The sequence below is a fragment of the Vicugna pacos genome, chromosome 21 (genome assembly GCF_048564905.1).
Source record: "Vicugna pacos chromosome 21, VicPac4, whole genome shotgun sequence".
NCBI lineage: Eukaryota > Metazoa > Chordata > Mammalia > Artiodactyla > Camelidae > Vicugna > Vicugna pacos.
Window position 1 is genome coordinate 21,973,821 of NC_133007.1, and position 20,596 is coordinate 21,994,416.

A 20,596-nucleotide genomic window follows, 5' to 3' on the forward strand; every position below is an offset into this window, starting at 1 on the left:
AACTACACAGGAAACACCTTGGACTGTTTGGTACTTTTTCTCCTTCAACTTTTATCTGATTGTTTTCAGAAGATCAATAATAGGGTTGTGCCTCTCAGAGGTCAAGTGGTTTGTAATTCTGAGAGGTGGTAAGGGTGGACAAAACCTAGGAGAAGCTGTTAATAGAGGAGAAGAAGGTCCAGTTGGTGGGACCAAGGGAGCTGTTGGGAAGGCAGCTCCCCAGTTATAAGGAGTCTCTCTTCATGGTATATCACCGTTTGATAAAGATATTAGAAAAGAGGTGAAGTCATAACCAACTGGAATTGGGACGTGCGTTTGTTCGTTTTATGTGTTTCTTTCTTTTCTTTCCTTCCTTCCTTCCCTCCCTCCCTCCCTGCCAAGTTTTAAATCATTGGATTCAGGGCATATTTGAAGGCAGAGTATCAAGATTCTGATAGACTATAGCTACTGCTTGAGTTATTCCAAGCCAACTTCTAAACTAGAGAGAGTTCTTCAAATGGATATAGTTGGGCAGCACAGTGTCCAGCATTCCTCAGCACCCTGTAGGTCAGGATTATAGGCTAAATTCTAGGTAATGTGATTGGTAGAGCAATGAAGTTGAGTAAGGAAAGGGAGGTTTTCAGTATGCTGTTTTATTGCCCCTTTGTTCTCTTCTTACCACTGCTGTTCATTCATTTTCTGTAAAGGAAAGTGGTTCAGAGTTTTCAGTGGGTTTACTTGAAAGGCACAGGATTCTAGACAGGTTTGAGGTATACAGTTGATTTGGAGTTTGGCCATTGGCTAGATCAGGGATTGGCAAACTATGGCCTGCAGGCCAAATCCACAGTCCTGCAGGCTTCTGTTTTTACAAAGTTTATTGGAACACAGTCATGCCCCATTGACTTACATAGTGTTTATGGGTGCTCTTGTGCTACAGCAGTGGAGTTGAGTAGTTGTGCCAGATATCCATATGGGCCATGAAGCCTAAAATTTTTGCTTTCTGGCCCTTTACAGAAAAAATTTGCCAACCCCTAGCTACATCTTGGTCATTAACTGTTAGGGTTCTCTTGCTGAACTTGTGATTTGCTCTGGCCCTTATCTTAATGTGGTAAGGCCCCCAAAGTCATCTTAACTTGTTAATCGTAATGTTAACAATAAATTCTAGGAGTTTTTGATGTTTTGGTTTTTTCTTTTCCACAGAATTGATAGGTGTGATTTTATCTCTTCTCACCATGCCCAGTCTCAAACTCAGCTTCATTTCAAGAAGCACAATTATTAATCTTTCTCAACATAAACAGCAGTCTCAGCAAATACATTTCCTTGGAGCTAATTCCTGTACTTTTCCCCTTTTTCTTTCAGTTCCTAGCCCAGTTATTTTCACTCTGTGCTCTTAGTTGAGGTGCTTTTTGAAAAGAGCTATTTGTGTGTCTCCCAACCTTCTGTCACTACTTGAACCAAAGCATGGGTGGTGTTTATCTGTTTTCTGTATTGATTTTTGCGTGAGTTCATTGAAAAGAGGTTCCATTGCTTCAGAGATCTTCAGAAATGACTGTTCTAATCCGGATGACTAAGCAAGAAGATACTCCAGCTTTGACTCCTTAAGCATCAGTGTGGTATTGGAATTAATAGCTTATATCAGAGTCACACATAGCTGTTTTGCCTTCCCTAGTAGCCTTTACTTCAGGCAAGATAAAATTTGTAGTCATCTGAGGAAAGGATGTCACAAGCTGTGTTTAAAATCCTTATTCTCCCCTTCCTTTCTTTACGTCTTGACCTTAGTTAGTAAGTTGTGGTCCTTTTGGCTCTAGAACATTACCAAAGTGCTCACTGAAATATGATTTGGCTGTTTGATAGGAGAATGCAGTATCTAACTGTTGGGGGTTATATCACTCAAAATGACCCAGTTATTTTATAACTACCAACATGGCAGACCTCAGATACAGTGAGCTTTTCTTTTCAGGTCCGACTATAGTAGCCTTGCTTTTTATCAGTTCTGTGTATGCTTCCTGATAAAACTATGTCTAAATGAAATTCCTATATCTAAAAATAGTATTAAAATTATTAAATTAATGGAGGTAAATCACAATACATTTATTAGCAAAACTGAGCAAGAACTCACTCAAATGGTCAAAATGTTCACTTGTCCCTTCTACTTCCTTTTAAATTCTTAGTGGATTTTAAAACATTAGGGGAAGAAACTTGAGGATTTAAGGGGTGGGAAGTAGTGGTGCTTTTTTTTTTTTAAATTGAGTTATATAGTCAGTTTACAATGTTGTGCACAATTTTTCAGTCATACGTTAATATACATATATTCATTTTCATATTCTTTTTCATTGTGAACTACTACAAGATCTTGAATATATTTCCCTGTGCTATACAGTATGAACTTGTTTATCGATTTCATATATACCTGTCAGTACCTATAAATCTCGAACTCCCACTCTGTCCCTTCCCACCCCCATCCCTCCGTGGTGCTTTCTTGAAGAGAGAAGTAGTCCAGCTCTTGCTGGGGATGGCTGTTCTTTTTTCTTATGTTCAGTTTAATTATGTGCTATAGCTAATGGATGCCCGTTCAGCATAAAATCTGCCAGTGTTTTGCTTTTTGAGAATTTATTATAATATTTGGTTATTCTGCAGTTCTCATTTATGTGCCCTTCATTGCTTGCTTTGTTTGTGGCTTTGGTTTTAATCTTTTCAAGGTTCCCCCAAGAAGGTACTCTTTATAAGCATTTGTAACAAAAACACTTTGACCAAAGTTGGTTTCTGAGTCTTTTGATGTGATGATTTTTTAGATTAAGGAGGGAAATCCTTCTGATCACTATCTTATTTCCTCATTTTTTCCCCTCACCTACCCATTTCTCACTAACATGCAGGAAGCCTGTCCAGCAGTCCAGAGGAGATGTCTGGAGCTGAGGAGGGGAGGGAGACATCCTCAGGCATTGAAGTGGAGGCCTCAGACCTGAGCTTGAGCTTGACCGGGGATGATGGTGGCCCTACCCGCACCAGCACAGAAAGTCGAGGTACAGATACAGAGAGCTCAGGTGAAGACAAGGACTCTGACAGCATGGAGGACACTGGCCATTACTCTATCAATGATGAAAACCAAGTCCATGACCACTTAGAGGAAGAGGAGGAAGAAGAAGAGGAGGAAGAAGAGCATCCTCGGCGCCGTGTAAGGCGCAAGCGGGCCAATCGTGACCAGGACTCATCAGATGATGAGCGGGCCCTGGAGGACTGGGTGTCCTCAGAGACATCAGCCCTTCCTCGACCTCGCTGGCAAGCCCTTCCTGCCCTGCGGGAGCGGGAGCTGGGTTCAAGTACCCGCTTTGTGTATGAGGCTTGTGGGGCAAGAGTCTTTGTGCAGCGTTTCCGCCTGCAGCATGGGCTTGAAGGCCATACTGGTTGTGTTAATACTCTGCACTTTAACCAGCGCGGCACCTGGCTGGCCAGTGGCAGCGATGACCTGAAAGTGGTGATTTGGGACTGGGTGCGGCGGCAGCCGGTATTGGACTTTGAGAGTGGCCACAAAAGCAATGTCTTCCAGGTGAGGCAAAGGAGCAGGTTGGCAATTGAGAAAATCAGGCATCGGTTTGACAGACCTGAGCTGCTCCCTGGAGTAGGAGTGATAGTGAGTTGCAGTAGGAATTTAGATGTCCGAACTTGGTCCTGTCTTTGCTCCCGTATTGCCCTAGAGGAGGTAAATACTCTGAAAGATCCATGGCAGCCTTCTGTTTCCTTGAACACATAGATTGTTGGAAACCTCATTATAGGGAGGGTACTTGGAAATCATCAGGAAGGTAGTAAATGCCCTGGTAGGAGGCATATAGTATAAGAACAGAGGCTTTTGTGGGGAGAGTATAGTTCATTGATAGAGTGCACACTTAGTGTACATAAAATCCTGGGTTCGATCCCCAGTACCTCCTTTAAAAAATACATACATGCATAAATCTAATTACCTTCCCCCCAGACAAATCAGACAGACAGAAAAAGAGCAGAGTCTCTTGAGCTAGACTACTGAGTTTAAATCCTGGCCCTTCTCCTTTCTAGCTGTGTGACCTTGGGCAAGTTTATTTAACCTCTGTCTTCAGTTTATTTATCTATAATGTAGGGCTAATAACATAGTATGTTGTAAGAATTAAATAATAGTAGAAGCTAAGCAGTTAGAACCATGCCTGGTACTTAATAAACATTTGATAAATGTTGAGTAATACTGTTGTTAATTCTCTGGAGGCTTTACTCACCAGCCCCATCCATCATACAGTACTAGCCGTTTATCCCTAAGCATATTCTCTTTCCTTTCCCAATACCCCTTCTAGTTTCCTTTTTCTTTGTAGCAAATTTACATTTACTTCCTGAATCAAGGAAGATGTTCCTCTTTTTTTTAGTTTTTCTTTCCTAGTCCTAGTTCACCTGAGCACTTACCCTATACCAGTTCAACCTTCCAGAATCAACTAAAAGGCTCTCTTATAGCACAGATTTTTCCTCTTCATGTCCTTTATCTCTTGGAAGAAATTAGACTTCAGCCAACTATTTAAGAGTAGGAGGTCTTAAGTTTCCAGCTCTTGTGCAGCAAAAGGGGGGTGAGTTGGGGGTGTCATCACATTTTTCCCTCTCAAATTCACCTCTTCAATTTCTTTTGTCCCTTTTTGTATTCTTAACATCCCAGGCCAAGTTCCTTCCTAATAGTGGTGATTCTACCCTGGCCATGTGTGCCCGTGATGGGCAGGTGCGGGTAGCAGAGTTGTCTGCTACACAGTGCTGCAAGAATACAAAGCGTGTGGCCCAGCACAAGGGAGCATCCCACAAAGTAAGTAAGCCCTTGGCCCAAAGGTTGTGCAGTTCAGCTCTGTAGATCTCAGAGGCCCTCCACTATCTCTGACCATTGTGTCCCCTTTGTTGTGGTCACCTGCCTCACTTTATTCAGTCTAATATTTGTAGATAGGATGGGAGAAAAAGCAGCCACCCTAAACTTCTTCAGAAGGCAAGTATTTGAGAGATCTCTCTCAAGTATTTGAGATGCACATGCAACATTCACCTGATTATACCTAACTCCTGAGCTGAGCCATGGTTGGTTTAGAGATCCTTGAGGTCTCCTGTGCCTTCTAGACCTTTACATTTTACTCTGAATGCATTTAGAATATTTTAACTGCTGCAAGGTGCTGGCTGTTGGCTTCTCATGTGAGAGCTTCAACCTTTCTGCTTACAACTCTGAGCACATAAACAGCACTATTTCTGGAAGCCCTATTTAGAGCTGGGAATATAGGCCAAATAATCTTGGTGGCAGCCAGTGAGGAGCCAATCAGAGTAGGCACTGTGTTCTTCCATGCCATAGAAGTAGGTTGGTCCTCTCCTTTTACAAACCCTAAGGAAACGTGTAGGTAAGCCTGGAGTGTACTTTTCTCGCACAGATGGCTCAGGAAATACGAAAATTATATATTTCTTTGGTTCTTAAGACTACCCTCTTGACACAGCATTGTAAAATGACTATAACTCAATAAAAAAAGTTAAAAAAAAAAAAAGACTACCCTCAACCCACTAGATAATTGATTTTTAGAACTAAGATGTAGGGAATGAAACTTGGGTGCCATTTCTCTCCCCACCTGAGGGTGTGGAATTGATTTTGAGAATGAGCCCTAATGGCAGTGTTTTCCTTCGGTATCACTGTTCAAGTCCCTTGGGGACTTAGTTGAAATAGCAGATCACTTGTCCTTTTGAATTGCATAGAATAAACAAACTATAAATAATTCACAACAAAACAAGAGAGATGGGCTTATTAAATTTCCTGGGATTTTACAACAAACAAAGGTAGACATTTCTTTTGCTGAGACATTTTAAATGCAGCCCTTCCTAAAGATAGAGGAATGAGTTAGACAACCTCTAATTTTAACCTTTAGAAACCTTATCATTTCCCTTTTTTCTCCTTCAGTTGGCCCTGGAACCAGACTCTCCCTGTACGTTCCTATCTGCAGGTGAAGACGCAGTTGTCTTCACCATTGACCTCAGACAGGACCGGCCAGCTTCGTAAGTACAGCAATAGTATTTTTATGGAATTGGATCTCTTGGCCTTGAAAATATTCTGTGTATCCTAGGTAACTCAAGCTTTCTTGTCCAGGGGAATAGTTTCTTTGTTTTTATGATAAGAAGCACATTAAGATTTAGGAGAACTCTTTATTTCTTTGTTGTTGTCTGTTTCTCAGCAGCAAAATACTGTTCAGTCTATCTTCATTTCTAAAGCAAGGCTCAGATATCTTAGTATAACTTAAATAACTGGATGATCTTCCACTCTCCATTCATTTGGGCGCCACTCAGCTTCCCCCCAAGAAGCACATTACTAGCCACTTAGAGATATGCTCCAGTGTAGTTTTCAGTTCAGTTACATGTAGAAATGTAAAAATTAAATGTTAGATCTTGAACAAAAATATTGGTAGCTAAGTAGAGCTCTGTTATATCACAGCTCATTTTCACATGAATCTGAGGCTCAGGTAAAATAGGTCCACTTTCACAGCTGCGTGGTATCATGGAAAGAGCGAAGCATCTTTGGCTCCAGGCAGACCTAGATCAAATCTCAACTCAGGCACTACTAGTTATGACCTATGTCACCTTTCTGAACCTCGGTTTCTTCAGCCTCACTATGGCATAATCAATCTTGTTCTCTCTCTTTCTCTGGTGTCTGTGAGGGTTATTGATAAATGTGTTTGATACCCCAGCATAGTGCCTGGCACCATGGAAAGAACTGATTGAATTGTAGCTACAAATTATTTGTTTCCTTTTTTTCATTTTTACTGCTCTTATAAAAAACAAATGTCTTGTTTTAAAAATTCAAATAATAAAGTATATGGACGAAATGGAAATGCTCCCTCATGTACACCTCCCCTGCCTGCCAGTTTTCTATTTATTGGTAACCATTGTTAAAAAAGACTTGAATACTTTTTCAATCCTTTTTGTATACATTTATGTCTCTTAATATATATACACAGTTTTCCACCCAAAATGGGATAATTTGTCTGCATATAAATGTACATATATGTATATTTCTGCAATTTGCTTTTTTTTTTAATGTTGTAGTATGTTTTGGAGATCTTTCTATGTCAGACCAAAGAGACCTACCTCACTTTTTTGTAAATAGTTTACTTTTTTATTATTGTATTTAATTATTTCATTTTGGTGGTGAGTTGGGGAGGTAATTAGGTTTATTTTCAGAGGAGGTAATGGGGATTGAACCCAGGACTTTCTACATGCTAAGTCCCCCAAGGCCTGCCTCATTTTTAACCATGACATACATGTCATAGCACTGGTGTACCAGTGTATTTAACCACTACTTAGTTGATGAATTATCATTATTATATTATTATATCACTTATTGTTAGTCTTAAAAATTACCTTAACAAATCTTGTATGTCAAAATTGAGCAGGGGTACCACTGATTTACACAGCATACAAATAAAGTAGGGACTATAATCTTAAGGCTGATTATTACTAGACTTATTTTTAGAGAGATAAGTATAGAAAAAGTTGTCTAGAATGTGGAAGAATTTAAAATACTGGTTAAAGTATGGAAGTGTTTTAGTCTTGCAGAAAGGATAAACTGGTTATATAAACCTTCAAGAGGATGAAGGTTGAGAGATCATGGATTTCTACTGGAAAAGGAACAGGCCTGGGTGACAAGGGATCTGCCTTCTAGTACTAGCCTGCAGTTATCCGGCTTTGAGAAAATCATTTACTCTCTTAAACAGGATGATGTTTGTTATTTACAATTCTAAAGTCCTTGCTTCTGGGATGATAATGAAACATTTAGCAAGTTTTCCAGAGGGGAATGGAAGGAAAGGCAAAGATGGAAAAAGTGATAGGAGTTTGTTTGGTATGCTCTGGTAGAGCGTTGTGAAGCAGAATGAGATCTTATCCTGTGGAACAATTTCAAAGGAAAACTACTGTTAAGCCACAAGAAATTGGGAATCTGGTTCAAGTAATGGATAGAGCAAATGACTTTGGTAGAGTATTGAATGTGTAATGAAATCATGTAGGCAGAAAATCTAGATGCAAATAGTAGATGGGCTAGAGGCTAAAAGGGGGAAGGAACATAGGAGAAACTTAGAGTAGGAAAAGGCCCAAATTCTGGGCTGGGAAATAAGGCCTTCAAAAAATTTTTGCTTTAGAGGTTGGATTAGTAGAAGACTGGAATGAGGTGGAAGGACTGAGAAGGTCATGGCCAGAAAATCCAAGCTGTCCTTATGTGTTAAGCTGGTGCCTGAATATCTGTTTATATCAGACACATTTTTGTGTGAAGTTGACATAGGGAAATTTTTCTTTTATGTGTATATAATAACTGAGTCTTCAGAAGCTGGTGGTGTTGCCTAACATCATAGGAAAAGAGGTGGATTTAGAGCTATGAATGGGATATTCCTTTAACCAGTGGAAGCTACTTTGAAATTTGGTAAATTTGTTTCATATGGTTTTATCTGCTGCCTTTCTCTGGTGTGAAAACTTTTTTTCCTCTACTGCCATTGTTAATCATTTTTATAGCACTTCTGCATATTCCCCAGAGAGCTCAAGGTACTCTGTGCGTTTATCCACTGGGAGAGAGAATTGTTTGTTTTAGGTGAATAAACTGAGGCATAGAAAATTGAGCTCTTTGTCAGGATTAGATACAGTGGGATCCAGTGCTTCATAATCTAGCCCTCAGTTTTCTTCATTTTGTTTCTGCATGGTAACCTTTAGGTTTTGTCTGACCCTCTCCTGAAAATCCAAATTGTGGAGGAAGTGAGATGATTCTGTGATAAGGAGCAGCATCTGCTCCTATTCCTTTCCCTATCTGAAACCTGATTAGAGCTGCCTCTTCTCAATTGCTAGTTTTGTTCCTGAAACCCTTGATTTGTTTTCTGCCTCGTGTTTTTGAGGGTTGGGTATGTGTATATACATTTTCCCTGAGGACATTTATTTTTAATGACCTCTGTACATTATTCTTTTAATGGAAGGCTACAGAGATTTTAAAATTAAGTAGGTTTGCCTAGAGCAACCTAGGATGGAGTGACTTTGACCATACAGAGAGGATGCTAACATCATTTACAAAGAAACTTGTTGTCATAGTTTTATTTCCTTCATTTTCTGAAAGCACAAGAAAGGAGCAAAAGCCTTAGAATTAAAAATGAAAGCTAAGGCCCAGCCTCTTCCCTTCCTGTCTTCCCTTTCCTATAAACTTACTAATCTTTATGATGTCATATTTGACTGGTTAGATACTTAGATCTGGAAAGGGTATTCTTAGTGCCACCCTTAAGGTGGGACAGATTATGGCTATTTGGCCAGAATCTTCTGGCTAAAACTCTGAAATTTTATAGGGTTTCCATGGGGTATTATACCCTCCGAAGACTGACCTTTTTTTGTGGTACAACAGAATAATTTAGAAATGATTTTCCAGTCTTAAAAACAGCTGTCATCATAAGAATCTCTGCTTTTAATTTGCTTCAGATAAAGGAACACTGATACTGTTTTCCTTTGGATTAATTGTTGCTTGTCATTTTTCATGGTGCATTTAAAAATTTTTTTGTTTCTTTGTTTATTGGGGGGGGGGTAATTAGGTTTACTTATTTAATTATTTTTTGGAGGAGGTACTGGGGATTGAACCCAGGACCTCATGCATGCTAAGCATGTGCACTACCACTTGAGTTATACCCTCCCCCCTCATGGTGCACTTTTATAGTTGAGTTTTAAGTGACCTTTCTTAAATCTGGGAGATAGACACTGACCTAAAGGTCTTTTTTGTCCACTGTTTCTATGATTCATCCTCCCCTCACTCCCTGCCCCCAGATGACTGGGAAGATGTATGTTTAAGTTAAGGATGGGGAGATGTGGGTAGAATTGCCTCTTAATGATTGGTTATCATCATATTGGACTTCAGCTGAGACTACCTGAGGAGCAATACTTCTATACATCTTTAACTTATACTGCTTGAGGAACACCAGAAAATGACTTTTCTACCAAAGTAGCATTTAGTAAATATATATAGAGATGGGTTTTGTTTTGTTTTCTTGTTTCAGTGTACAAACAAAAATCACTTTTTCTTTCCAGTAAGAATCTGTTTGGTCTTTTATTAGCTGTGTCTGCATTACTATCTGTTCTCACTTGCCGTGACCATCTGGATCTTATGGAGAATATAACTCTTATACTTTTCTACTCTTGAAGGAAACTGGTGGTGACAAAAGAAAAGGAGAAGAAAGTGGGACTGTATACAATCTATGTGAATCCTGCCAATACCCACCAGTTTGCAGTGGGTGGACGAGATCAGTTTGTAAGGTGAGTCTGTGGTGGTTTTGTGCCTTTGAGAGTTTGAGACTGTAATGCATTGTGTACTATCAGCTGTCCCATATGGAAAGGGTATGAATTGCCTAAGAATCCATTAACCACTATGTTGAATTTTTTACCATCTTCCAAAGAGTTTAAGCTTCTTCTGATGTTCTGTTTCCTAATGTAACAGTCTTTGAGAGATGGCTTAACATGTTTAGAGGTTATGAAATTTTAAAGAAGTTTGATGAATTGACCAAGGTCCCCACATAGCAGCTAAGGCATAAACCCAGGTTTACTAGCAAGTGCTCTGTTAGTAACTGTGTTCCACCATTTTTCGTATATAAGTTGACCTGCACTAGAAATTTTGAATGCTGGTTTCAGATACGGAAATGATTTGACTTGTGAGTACTCAGTGTGAACAGAGTTTTTGGCTTCTACCACCCTGAACCACTTTTCTTTATCCTTCGTGCTATCTTCGTTGCTATGACCATTTCTTAGAACACTGTCTATTGAGGCGTGCTTCCATGTGTACCAGTTAGTTTCCTTCTGTCCCTCTGTCACAAATTGTGTTCATTCATATCTAGTTGGCCTATTTTAACTATATTTCTTTGGTTGCCAAAGGATTTTCAGTTTAAAAAGGAGGGAAGGGAGGATCAATAGAAAAATGAATAAACTATGTTTTCCTGATGGTGGATAAAAAGCATTATCTTCCTTTTTAAATGAAAGCACATTTTTTATAATTGTATTCTGTAATTAATTTTATTAAAAATAGTAAGAATCACAGGGACAGACTAAATTTTTAGAAATATGTGAGAGATGACCTTAAGTTGTTGCAGAATCCTGCCACAAGAGAATTAGGCAACTTTGTTACTCTCTTCTTCCCATTTCCCTTGCCTTCTAAATTCCTTGCCTCTGTTGACCCATAGCAAATGCATATAGCAGTAGATTTTTTGTTTTTTAAGATAAGAAGCTGTTGATCAAAAAGGGTTGTCGTCGTCAGAACTTTCTGGTGCTGCTTCCTCCAAATAGAACATTTACTGAAATTTCTAATTTGGATTTCCTGCTTAGAACTCTGGATTCATTAGAAAGTCTATGTTTCTAGATAATTCAACCATTAGGACCTTGATGTTTGGAGGAGAATGGAGACATTGGTTGTGTTGAGTTGAGAACTGCAGTTGATAATGTCTTTATCCAAAGCTGATACTTTCTTAGGGTTAGCGTGGGGCTAGAAATTAGTTCCAGCATTTCAGCAAAAGGAGAAATACTCAGGTCTATCTCTTATAAGCCTCAGTATCCTCTATCCTTTTGTACACCCCAAATTCCCAGCAGATAATAGGCTATTTACTTGACAAGAGCACGTGTAGATTTTGAAATATTCTGATCCCTTAAGATCAGGTAGCCCTTCCAGCACTCCAGCTCCTCTCTGATCATCCTCAGTTTCTCATCTCTTCAGTTTAGCCAGTTGAATATTGTTGAATTCCCCCTTTCTGATTTTTTTCTTTGAAAGAACTGTGGGCTCACCTTCCAGAAATTGCAAAATATTTTTGCTGAATATTTTATAATACCATTAGCTTTCATGCCTAGTCTGAAAGAATTTCTTTAAGGGAATACAGAGAAATAACTTACTCATCCCCAAGGCCTTTGCATCATAAATACTGAATTTTAATTTAGGACTGTGAAGAAGCCTTAGAGAGTCATGCTTTTTGGCCTATGACCAAAAAAAGGAGGGGTTGGCAAGGAGAAAGAAAAAACGTAGGCAAGTGGAGAGTGATGTAGATATATGAAATCCTGCTTGAGTTGGTTTAAGAATTTACAAGAGTGAAGAAAAGGAGAACATATTAGATGAATGAATCCTGTGGTGATAGATTTGGTAGTGTGATGGGTTGAAATGTAAATTTATTGCTAAAAGAGGGTCGGGGGGAGGGTATTGCTCAGTGGCAGAGTGCATGCTTACCGTGTACAAGGTCCTGGGTTCAATCCCCAGTACCTCCATTAAAAAAATAAATAACCCTAATTACCTATCCCTCCAAAACAGAAAGAAAGAAAGAAAGAAAGAAAGAAAGGGTGGATGAACGGTTTATAAAACACAGTTAATAGAAATAATAATAGTAATTTAAAAAAAAACACAGTTAATGAACAGTCCCTTTGCTCCCCATCTCTGTCAGCAACACTGAGAAAACACTAGATTAAGGGCAGGATGGGGCAAAGAGGAGGTGAGTAGAGGAGATGCTTAAGGTAACAAGTTAGTGAGCACTTGAAACAGTGCTGAAACTATTCTTTATTTGATTTAAAATATCAAGGGCATAGGAAGACTCAATATTGTGGAGTTGTCAGTTCTTCCCAGCTTGATCTATTGATTTCCAGTCCCAACAAAATCCCAATTTGATTTCAGTCACAAAATCCCAGCTCTTTTTATTTTAAGGATATTGACAAACTGAGTTTAAAGTTTCTGTGGAGAGACAAAAGACCCAGAACAGCCACACATTACTGAAGGAGAAGAACATAGTTGGAGGATTGACACTACCCAACTTCAAGACTTACTATAAAGCTGCAATAATTCAGACAGCATCGTATTGATGAAATAGACAAATAGATCAGTGGAACAGATTAGAGAGCCCAGAAATAGACCCCCATAAATACAGTCATCTTTGACAAGGAAGCAAAAGCAAAATTTGGAGAAAAGATAGTCTTTCAGTGTATGTTGCTGAAACTGGACATCCACATGTAAAAAAAAAATCTGAACATAGACCTTATACCCTTCACAAAAATTCACTCAAAGTGGATTATGGAGCAGGGAAGGTATACCACTCAGTGGTAGAGTATATGCTTAATATGCACAAGGTCCTGGGTTTAAACCCCAGTACCTCCATTAAAAAAAATTAAAAAAAAAAATCATAGACCTGAAAGTAAAATCCAAAACTATAAAGCTCCTGGAAGATAACATTGGAGAAAACCTAGAGGACCTTGGGTATGGTGACACCTGTTTAGATAAAACATCAAAGACATGATCCATGAAAGAAATAATTGTTAACTTAGACTTCCTTAAAATTGAAAACTTCGGCTCTGTGAAAGACAGTATCTTTCAAGAGAATTAGAAGCCAAGCCACAGACTGGGAGAAAATACTTGCAAAAGACACATCTGATGAAGGACAAATTATCCAAAATAAAGAAGTCTTAAAACTCAACAAGAAGAAAACAACCCAATTAAAAAATGGGCCAAAGACATTAATAGACACCTCACTGAAGAAGATACACAGATGGCAAGTGTATGAAATGATGATCCACATCATATGTCATCAGGAAAGTGCGTATTAAAACACCAGTGAGGTACTACTGCACACCTATGAGAATGGCTGAAATCCTAATGCTGACAACACCAGATGCTGGTGAGTACTGTGGAGCGACAGGAAGGAACACTCATACATTGCTAGTGGGAATGCAAAATGAAGCAGCCATTTTAGAAAACAGTTTGGCAGTTTCTCCAAAATGAAACATACTGGTACCATACGATCCAGTAGTCAAGCTCTTCGGGATTTACCCAAAGGAGTTGAAAACTCATTTCCACACAGAAACCTGTACATGGGTGTTTATAGCAGCTTTATTCATAAATTCCAAAAGTTGGAAGCAATCAAGGTGTCCTTCATTAGGTAGATGGATAAATAAACTGTAGTACATCCAGACAACGGAATATTATTCAGCACTAAAAAGAGGTGAGCTATCAAGTCATGAAAAGACATGAAGGGATTTTAAATGCAAAGTACTAAGTGAAAAAAAGCCAATCTGAGAAGGCCACATACTGTATGATTGCAACAATATGACATTCTAGAAAAAGCAAAACTATGGAAACAAACAAAAAAACCAGTGGTGGTTAGGGTTGTGATGGGGCAAGAGAGATGAACAGGCTGAGCACAGAGGGCTTTTAGGGCAGTGAAAATACTCTATGATATTATTGATGGGTATTATCATACATTTTTCCAAACCCGTAGAATGTTCAAGTGTGAACCTTCAGGTAAACTAGACTTTGGGTGATTATATGTCATTGTAGGTTCATCCTTGGTTTAAAAAAAAACTACCATTTTCACGAGTGATTTTGATAATGGGGGAGGCTGTGCATGTGTAGGGTCGGAGTATATGGAAAACCTCTGTAGTGCCCTCTCAATTTTGTTGTAAACCTAAAACTGCTTTGAAAAACGAAATCTTAAAAATAAAAAAAAAATTTTTTTTTAATGTCAGGGTCCTGTCCTATGCTCAGAAAATAGGGGAAATCTTCTGTATCTTTGTATCACTGCTTTCTAGGACAGGGGTTGGCAGTCTACACTGTTTTTGTGAATAAAGTTTTATGGGAACATAGCCATGGCCATTTGTTTACATATATCCATGGCTGCTTTCATGGTCCTCAGGCAGAGTTCAGAAATTGTGACAGAGACTAGATGGCCTACCAACTTAAAATATTTACTGTCTTGCCATTTATGAAAAAGTTTGCCAACCCCTAGTCTCAAGGATCATATCTAGAATTTAGTAGGTTCTTAATAAATACTTATGGAAGAAAGGAATGATGACATGTAAATGGCCAATAGGCACATGAAAAAAATGTTCAATATTGCTGATTATCAAAGAGCTACAAATCAAAACTACAATGAGGTATCACCTCACACCTATCAGAATGACCATCATTAAAAAGTCCACAAATGATAAAGGCTGGAGAGGATGTGGAGAAAAGGGAACCTTCCTACATTGCTGGTGGGAATGTAGTTTGGTGCAGTCATTATGGAAAACAGTATGAAGATTCCTTAAAAAACTGAAAATAGACTTACTTGGTGATTCAGCAATCCCACTCCTGGGCATATATTTAGAGGAAACTAATTTGAAAAGATGCATGCACCCCAGTGTTCAAAACAGCACTGTTTACAATAGTCAAGATATGTAAGCAACTTAAATGTCCATCAAAAAATGACTGGATAAAGAAGATGTGGTATGTATGTATGTATGTGTTTATATATACACACACACACACACAAGTGCACATGCACACTCTGAATTACTACTCAGCCATAAAAAAGAATAAAATAATGCCATTTGCAGCAACATGGATGGGCCTGGAGATCGTCATACTAAGTGAAGTAAGCCAGAAAGAGAAAGAAAAATACCATATGGTATCACTTATATGTGGAATCTTTAAAAAAAAAAAAAAGACACAAATGAGCTTATTTACAAAACAGACTCTCAGACATGGAAGACAAATTTACGGTTACCAGCAGAGAAAGTGGGTGAGGAGGGATAAATTGGGAGTTCAGGATTTGCAGATACTGATTTCTGTGTATAGAACAGGTAAACAACAATGTTTTACCATATAGTACAAGGAACTATATTCAATACTTTGTAATGGCCTATAATGAAAAAGAATATGAAAAGAAATATATGTATATGAGTGAATCACTATGCTATACACCAGAAATTAACACAACATTTTAAATCAACTATACTTCAGTTTTAAAATTATGGAAGAAAGGGGTAGGTAGAGAAGGATTTTTTCATAAAGAAGAGGGACAAAGAGCACTAGATACTGCAGAACACAGAATGGTCCATATACCAAAATAGTGAATATTTAAATATTTTTTACTAATTTGATGACTTACAAAGATAATGATGACTTAGTGAATTTGAGAGCTATTGATTTAGACTTAGAAGGAAAACATCTGATTGTCAGATGCTGTATTTGCTGAAGAGTAGTAATGGGTAGTGCAGCAGTCTCTTATTAGTCTTTTTTCATTGGTTCATTTAACGAACATTTCCTGGATATTCTCATTATGTAGGATATTAATGGATTATGGAGAATACAGACATATATATTGATTCATTCATTTATTCATTCAGCATTTACTGAGCACTTGCTATGTGCTAGATACACACTTGGCTAGACATAGTTTTCTGCCTACAGAGATCATTCTAGAGTAACAGATATATAAGAATTAAAAATATTAAGTAACTTACCCAGTATTACTCATCTAGTAAGCAGCAGAGTTAGTATTTGAACTCAGTTCAGACTGCTTAAATATGGTGGAAACCATTTCACTATGCTACTCTTTCTCACAGAGGAAATATTAAAGACAAATAGGAAGTTAGTATTTCAGGTAGAATATGTGTACTTAGAATAACAAGATGTGACATGGTATGTTCAAGGCAGCTTAGCTTTTTGTTTTGTTTTTGGTTTTTTGTATAATGTATAGGATCTTTGAAAAGTGGACTTTATTTAGTAGAAAGTACAAAATCACTGAAGAGATTTAAGCAGGGAATTTACATAGAACTCTTCATTGTAGACATAATTCTAATGACAATATGAACAAAGAAATCAGTTAGAAGGTTACTATAAATAATCTAGGGAAAAAATGACAAAATGACTAAGGGTGGAGAAAGTAGATATAGTCAAGAAATACACCCAGGGAGTCAGATTGACAGGAAGGAAACTAGATGTACATGAGAGAGAGGACCTGATTTCTGGTTTTACCACTTGAATTTGGGATAGTGCCATTTACAAAGATTAGGGGGGAAAGGTAGATTTAGGATGATTTTAGTTGAAGAAGGAGAATGATTTTACTTTGCAGCATTCCATTACAACATTCAGTTGGCATGTAGATATAAGTCTGGAACTAAGAACGAGTGTGGGCTGGAGACACAGATTTTTTTTTTTTAAAGCTGTATATCTGCATATAGGTGGTAGTTAAAGTGTTGATAATGGAATTTGATCACGAGGGAAAGTATAGAGCAGAAGTTTTCCTCCCTTTTGAGTCTCTGGCCTCTTTGAGAATATAGGGAGAAATTATGATCCCTTCTCCCTGGAAAAATACATGTACATAAGCACAGCTTCTGGGTGCTCATATATTTGAAGTTAAAATTTCCTTGTATAGAATCAGAGGAGAACTTTAAACCAGACCATCAAGGAGCATCAGCATTTAAGGGATGGACGAAGAAAGACAAGCCCATGAACAACATTAAGGATTGATTGGACATCAAGGAAAGAATGTGTTTCAGGGAAGGAGTAATGAACAATGTTGGGACGAGAGAAAAGCCTAAAAAAATATCTAGTTGTCATTGGCAGTTAGGTTACTGATGACTTTAGCCAAAGAAGTTTCAGTAGTGGATTGAAGGCCACAGCTGGATTGGAATGGATCAAGAAGTAAATAGGAAATGAGGGAGTGAAAATGTTGAATACAGATTGCTCTTTTCAGTAGTTCGACTGCAAGGAGAAGGACAGAAAAAGCAGGCGTAGGAGAGGTCAGTGGAAGGATTTTTAGAAAATGGGCACAGTGGTGAGGAAGAGGTTGAGAAATGATGAACTTATCGATCAAACAAGGTCCTTGGAGGGAGGGATCAGATTAAGAGCAGCTGTGGAGAGGTGAAGCTCCGAGACTGAAGGAGACTGATGGGCAAGGACAGGGACTGGGACTGTCTTGTTCTTCAGTGTATTTCCAGCACCTGACATAGCACTTAGCATCTAATATATGTGTCATAATTAGTTGAATGAATGATTAAAACTTGGCTTGGAGAGGTGAGGGATGGTAAAGGTAGTTTGATGCTTGATGGGCATGAAGGAAGGAGAGAGGGAGTCTTGTGGAGATACAGGTGGTAGTTTGTAATAGTTCTTGTGGGGAGAACTAGCCAAATAAATTTCAAGAAGGTGTTGAAGACCCACTGACTTACACAAAGCATGTCTCTGCCCATGAGTAATAAGCCCTACTGGGGAGGCAGCGTATACACAAAAAGCTCTAAAATAATGTTATTTCAGTGCAAATAAGCAGTTAAGTGATGTAAAAGCTGAGAAGAGAGAGAAGCCACTTCAGACTAATAAAATTTAGGATTACTTCTTGAAATAGGAAGTACTTGGATAAGAGTTTTGCTTTGGAAAGGGAGTGGAAGAAGAGGAATTTCAAGGAAGAACATGAGCCAGAAGCCTGGCTGGGGGATGTTCTTTAACTGTCTTGTTATCCAGCTGACTGCTGTTGCTGCTACTACATCGAACTGTAACTCTTCAAGGGATGTTGGTGAGTTTTGATATTTTCATTGCTTCTTCCACTGTAGGATTTATGACCAGAGGAAAATTGATGAGAATGAAAACAATGGAGTACTCAAGAAATTCTGTCCTCATCACCTGGTAAGATTCATGAAGGGCCAGTGGTTCCAGGCTTCCCTGACCCAACCCCAAGCCTGCCCCAAACTTGTTGGTATGGTGGGAAGAGCTTGGACTTTGGAGTCAGACACCTGGATTTGAATCCTGGCTGTCGCTTACCAGCTTTGTGATCTTGGGTAGTCGCTTTACCTCTGTTAGTCTCAGTTTTTCAATCCACAAAATAGCAAATGACTGCCTTGTACCATGATGGTAAGGCCTGATACGATAATGTGTATGTGAAATGGCTAGCACACAGAAGACAACCAACAGAAAGCTCTCTTCCCCCCAAGGTAGTCAAGTTTCATCAGTTGTACTCCTGTCCCTGTCTGTCTCTGTGTGTGTGTGTGTGTGTGTCTTTCTCTCTCTCTCTCTCTCTTTCTCTGTCCCTGAATCTCTCTCTCTATCTTTGGGAGAAGATATAGGGGAGTTTGAAGGAAAACCTGTTTCCTGAAGGTGGTATAACAAATGGGGGGGTGGGGCATCAGTCAGTATCTGCTCCTTATTGCAGGTGAACAGTGAGTCCAAAGCAAACATCACCTGTCTTGTGTACAGCCACGACGGCACAGGTACGTGAGCAGGGCCCAGCTCCTAGGCTGGCATGCCCCCTCTGTCTAGGGAGCTGCTGAGCCAGTGAGGCATGTGCCCTCCAGTGCTCACCACTGTGCTATGGCTCCAAGTGGAGCAGCTGGGGAGTAGTTGCTGATGGTGAGTGCACAGTGGGAGGATGCAGCAGATGACCCTTGGAGATGCCAGGCACCTGCAGAATGCTGCAGATGATATTTGGCAGGGCCTGTCCAAAAGCCTGGGCTACTTGCCTTAGCAGGTTCTTATGCCTGTGACTCATTTGTGAATTAATGGGTATGATCTTCCTGAGCATTCTGCTACCCCTCGGTTGGCAGCATGTTCCTAGTCTACCCTAGACACCTGAATTGCCATCTTTTCCAACTGAGTAAGATGGGTGCTCTACCTGGGTGTTAGGAGGGGGCACTACTGGCAAGAAGCCCCACCCCAACCCCCAACTCCTGGTCCTAGCCTTTTTCAGCCTTTGCCTTCACTGCTGTGTGCTTGTTCTTGGCAGAGCTCTTGGCCAGTTACAATGATGAAGACATTTACCTCTTCAACTCCTCTCACAGTGATGGGGCCCAGTATATTAAGAGATACAAGGGCCACAGAAATAACGCCACAGGTGAGGCTGTCTTTCTAGGCTTCTGTAGTCCAAGTCTGTTGGAGAACCAGAGTATGTCATTCAGGTTGTATAAATAAGAACTACCTAAAGGAGTAGGCTGCCTATCACAAAGGGCAGCAAGGAGGGTATCCTTCATTGGGCTGGAGTTTTCATGGGCCTTCCTGTGCTAGTGGAGAGAGGGCTCAGGCGCATCTCTCACCACTACACTGAGGTTACTTGGTTTGGGCTTAGGGAGATTAGACTGACTATATTTTTATGATTTCAGGTAGCTTCAGGATTAAAAGATTTATTAGGGAGTCTGGGAAAGCCGTCCTTAGTTAGTGGTACTGAATTGCCTAAAATAGAGGGTGAGCTTGTACTTGTAGGGGAGGAGCGAAAAATGATTCTTTTGAATGAGGCAGAGGAATGGCGATAGCACCTCGCCCAAGTTTGCAATGAAGGTTGGCTTTTTTTGTTGTCTGCAGTTCCCAGACTTTGCTACACGATGAAATCATTTGGCAGTCTTTTAAAACTGCTGAAGCCTGGCTTCCATACCTATGCATTCTGACTTAATTGGTATGGGTCACAACTTGATTAGGATTTTTTTAAAGCTTCTTATGTGATTCTGATGTACAGAAAAGTTGGGGAATCACTACTCTTTGTTATCGTTACCACTCCTAACAGCTGTCTGTCATGATGTTGCCTGGGAGAGAGCAGTTAGTTTTCCTTTTTCCCTTGAGCTGGTGAGAAGAGAGGGAAAAAACCTGTACTTGGATCTTAGTCCATGGGCATAGAGAAGAAAGCATTCCAGTCTCATGACTGGTATGGAACTGGACATAGTAGTTGGGACTCCTGGCTTCTCTCACTGATTTCAGAGGCTGGAGGCTCTGATGATGTTTGGAGCGTTGGGTAGCAAGCACAGTTCACATGCCTCCTGTAGGCAATTGTGGCGTATACCTCCATCAGTCTCAGGTCACCAGATGGCCCAGGAAGCACTGACAAGGTACCAA

At 39.5% G+C, this 20,596-nt stretch overlaps 1 protein-coding gene across 10 annotated transcripts in view; it reads left to right on the forward strand.

Annotated features, from left to right (window-relative positions):
* DCAF8 (DDB1 and CUL4 associated factor 8) overlaps positions 1 to 20,596 on the forward strand; it is a 40,569-nt gene that overhangs the window by 13,618 nt on the left and 6,355 nt on the right. For all 10 annotated transcript variants that reach the window (XM_015249023.3, XM_072946279.1, XM_072946277.1 and 7 more), the window contains 7 exons: positions 2,853 to 3,523; positions 4,646 to 4,786; positions 5,906 to 6,000; positions 10,156 to 10,266; positions 18,334 to 18,406; positions 18,930 to 18,987; positions 19,500 to 19,607. In XM_015249023.3, the coding sequence (XP_015104509.1) occupies positions 2,853 to 3,523; positions 4,646 to 4,786; positions 5,906 to 6,000; positions 10,156 to 10,266; positions 18,334 to 18,406; positions 18,930 to 18,987; positions 19,500 to 19,607 (1,257 nt within the window). The remainder of the gene's footprint in view (positions 1 to 2,852; positions 3,524 to 4,645; positions 4,787 to 5,905; positions 6,001 to 10,155; positions 10,267 to 18,333; positions 18,407 to 18,929; positions 18,988 to 19,499; positions 19,608 to 20,596) is intronic.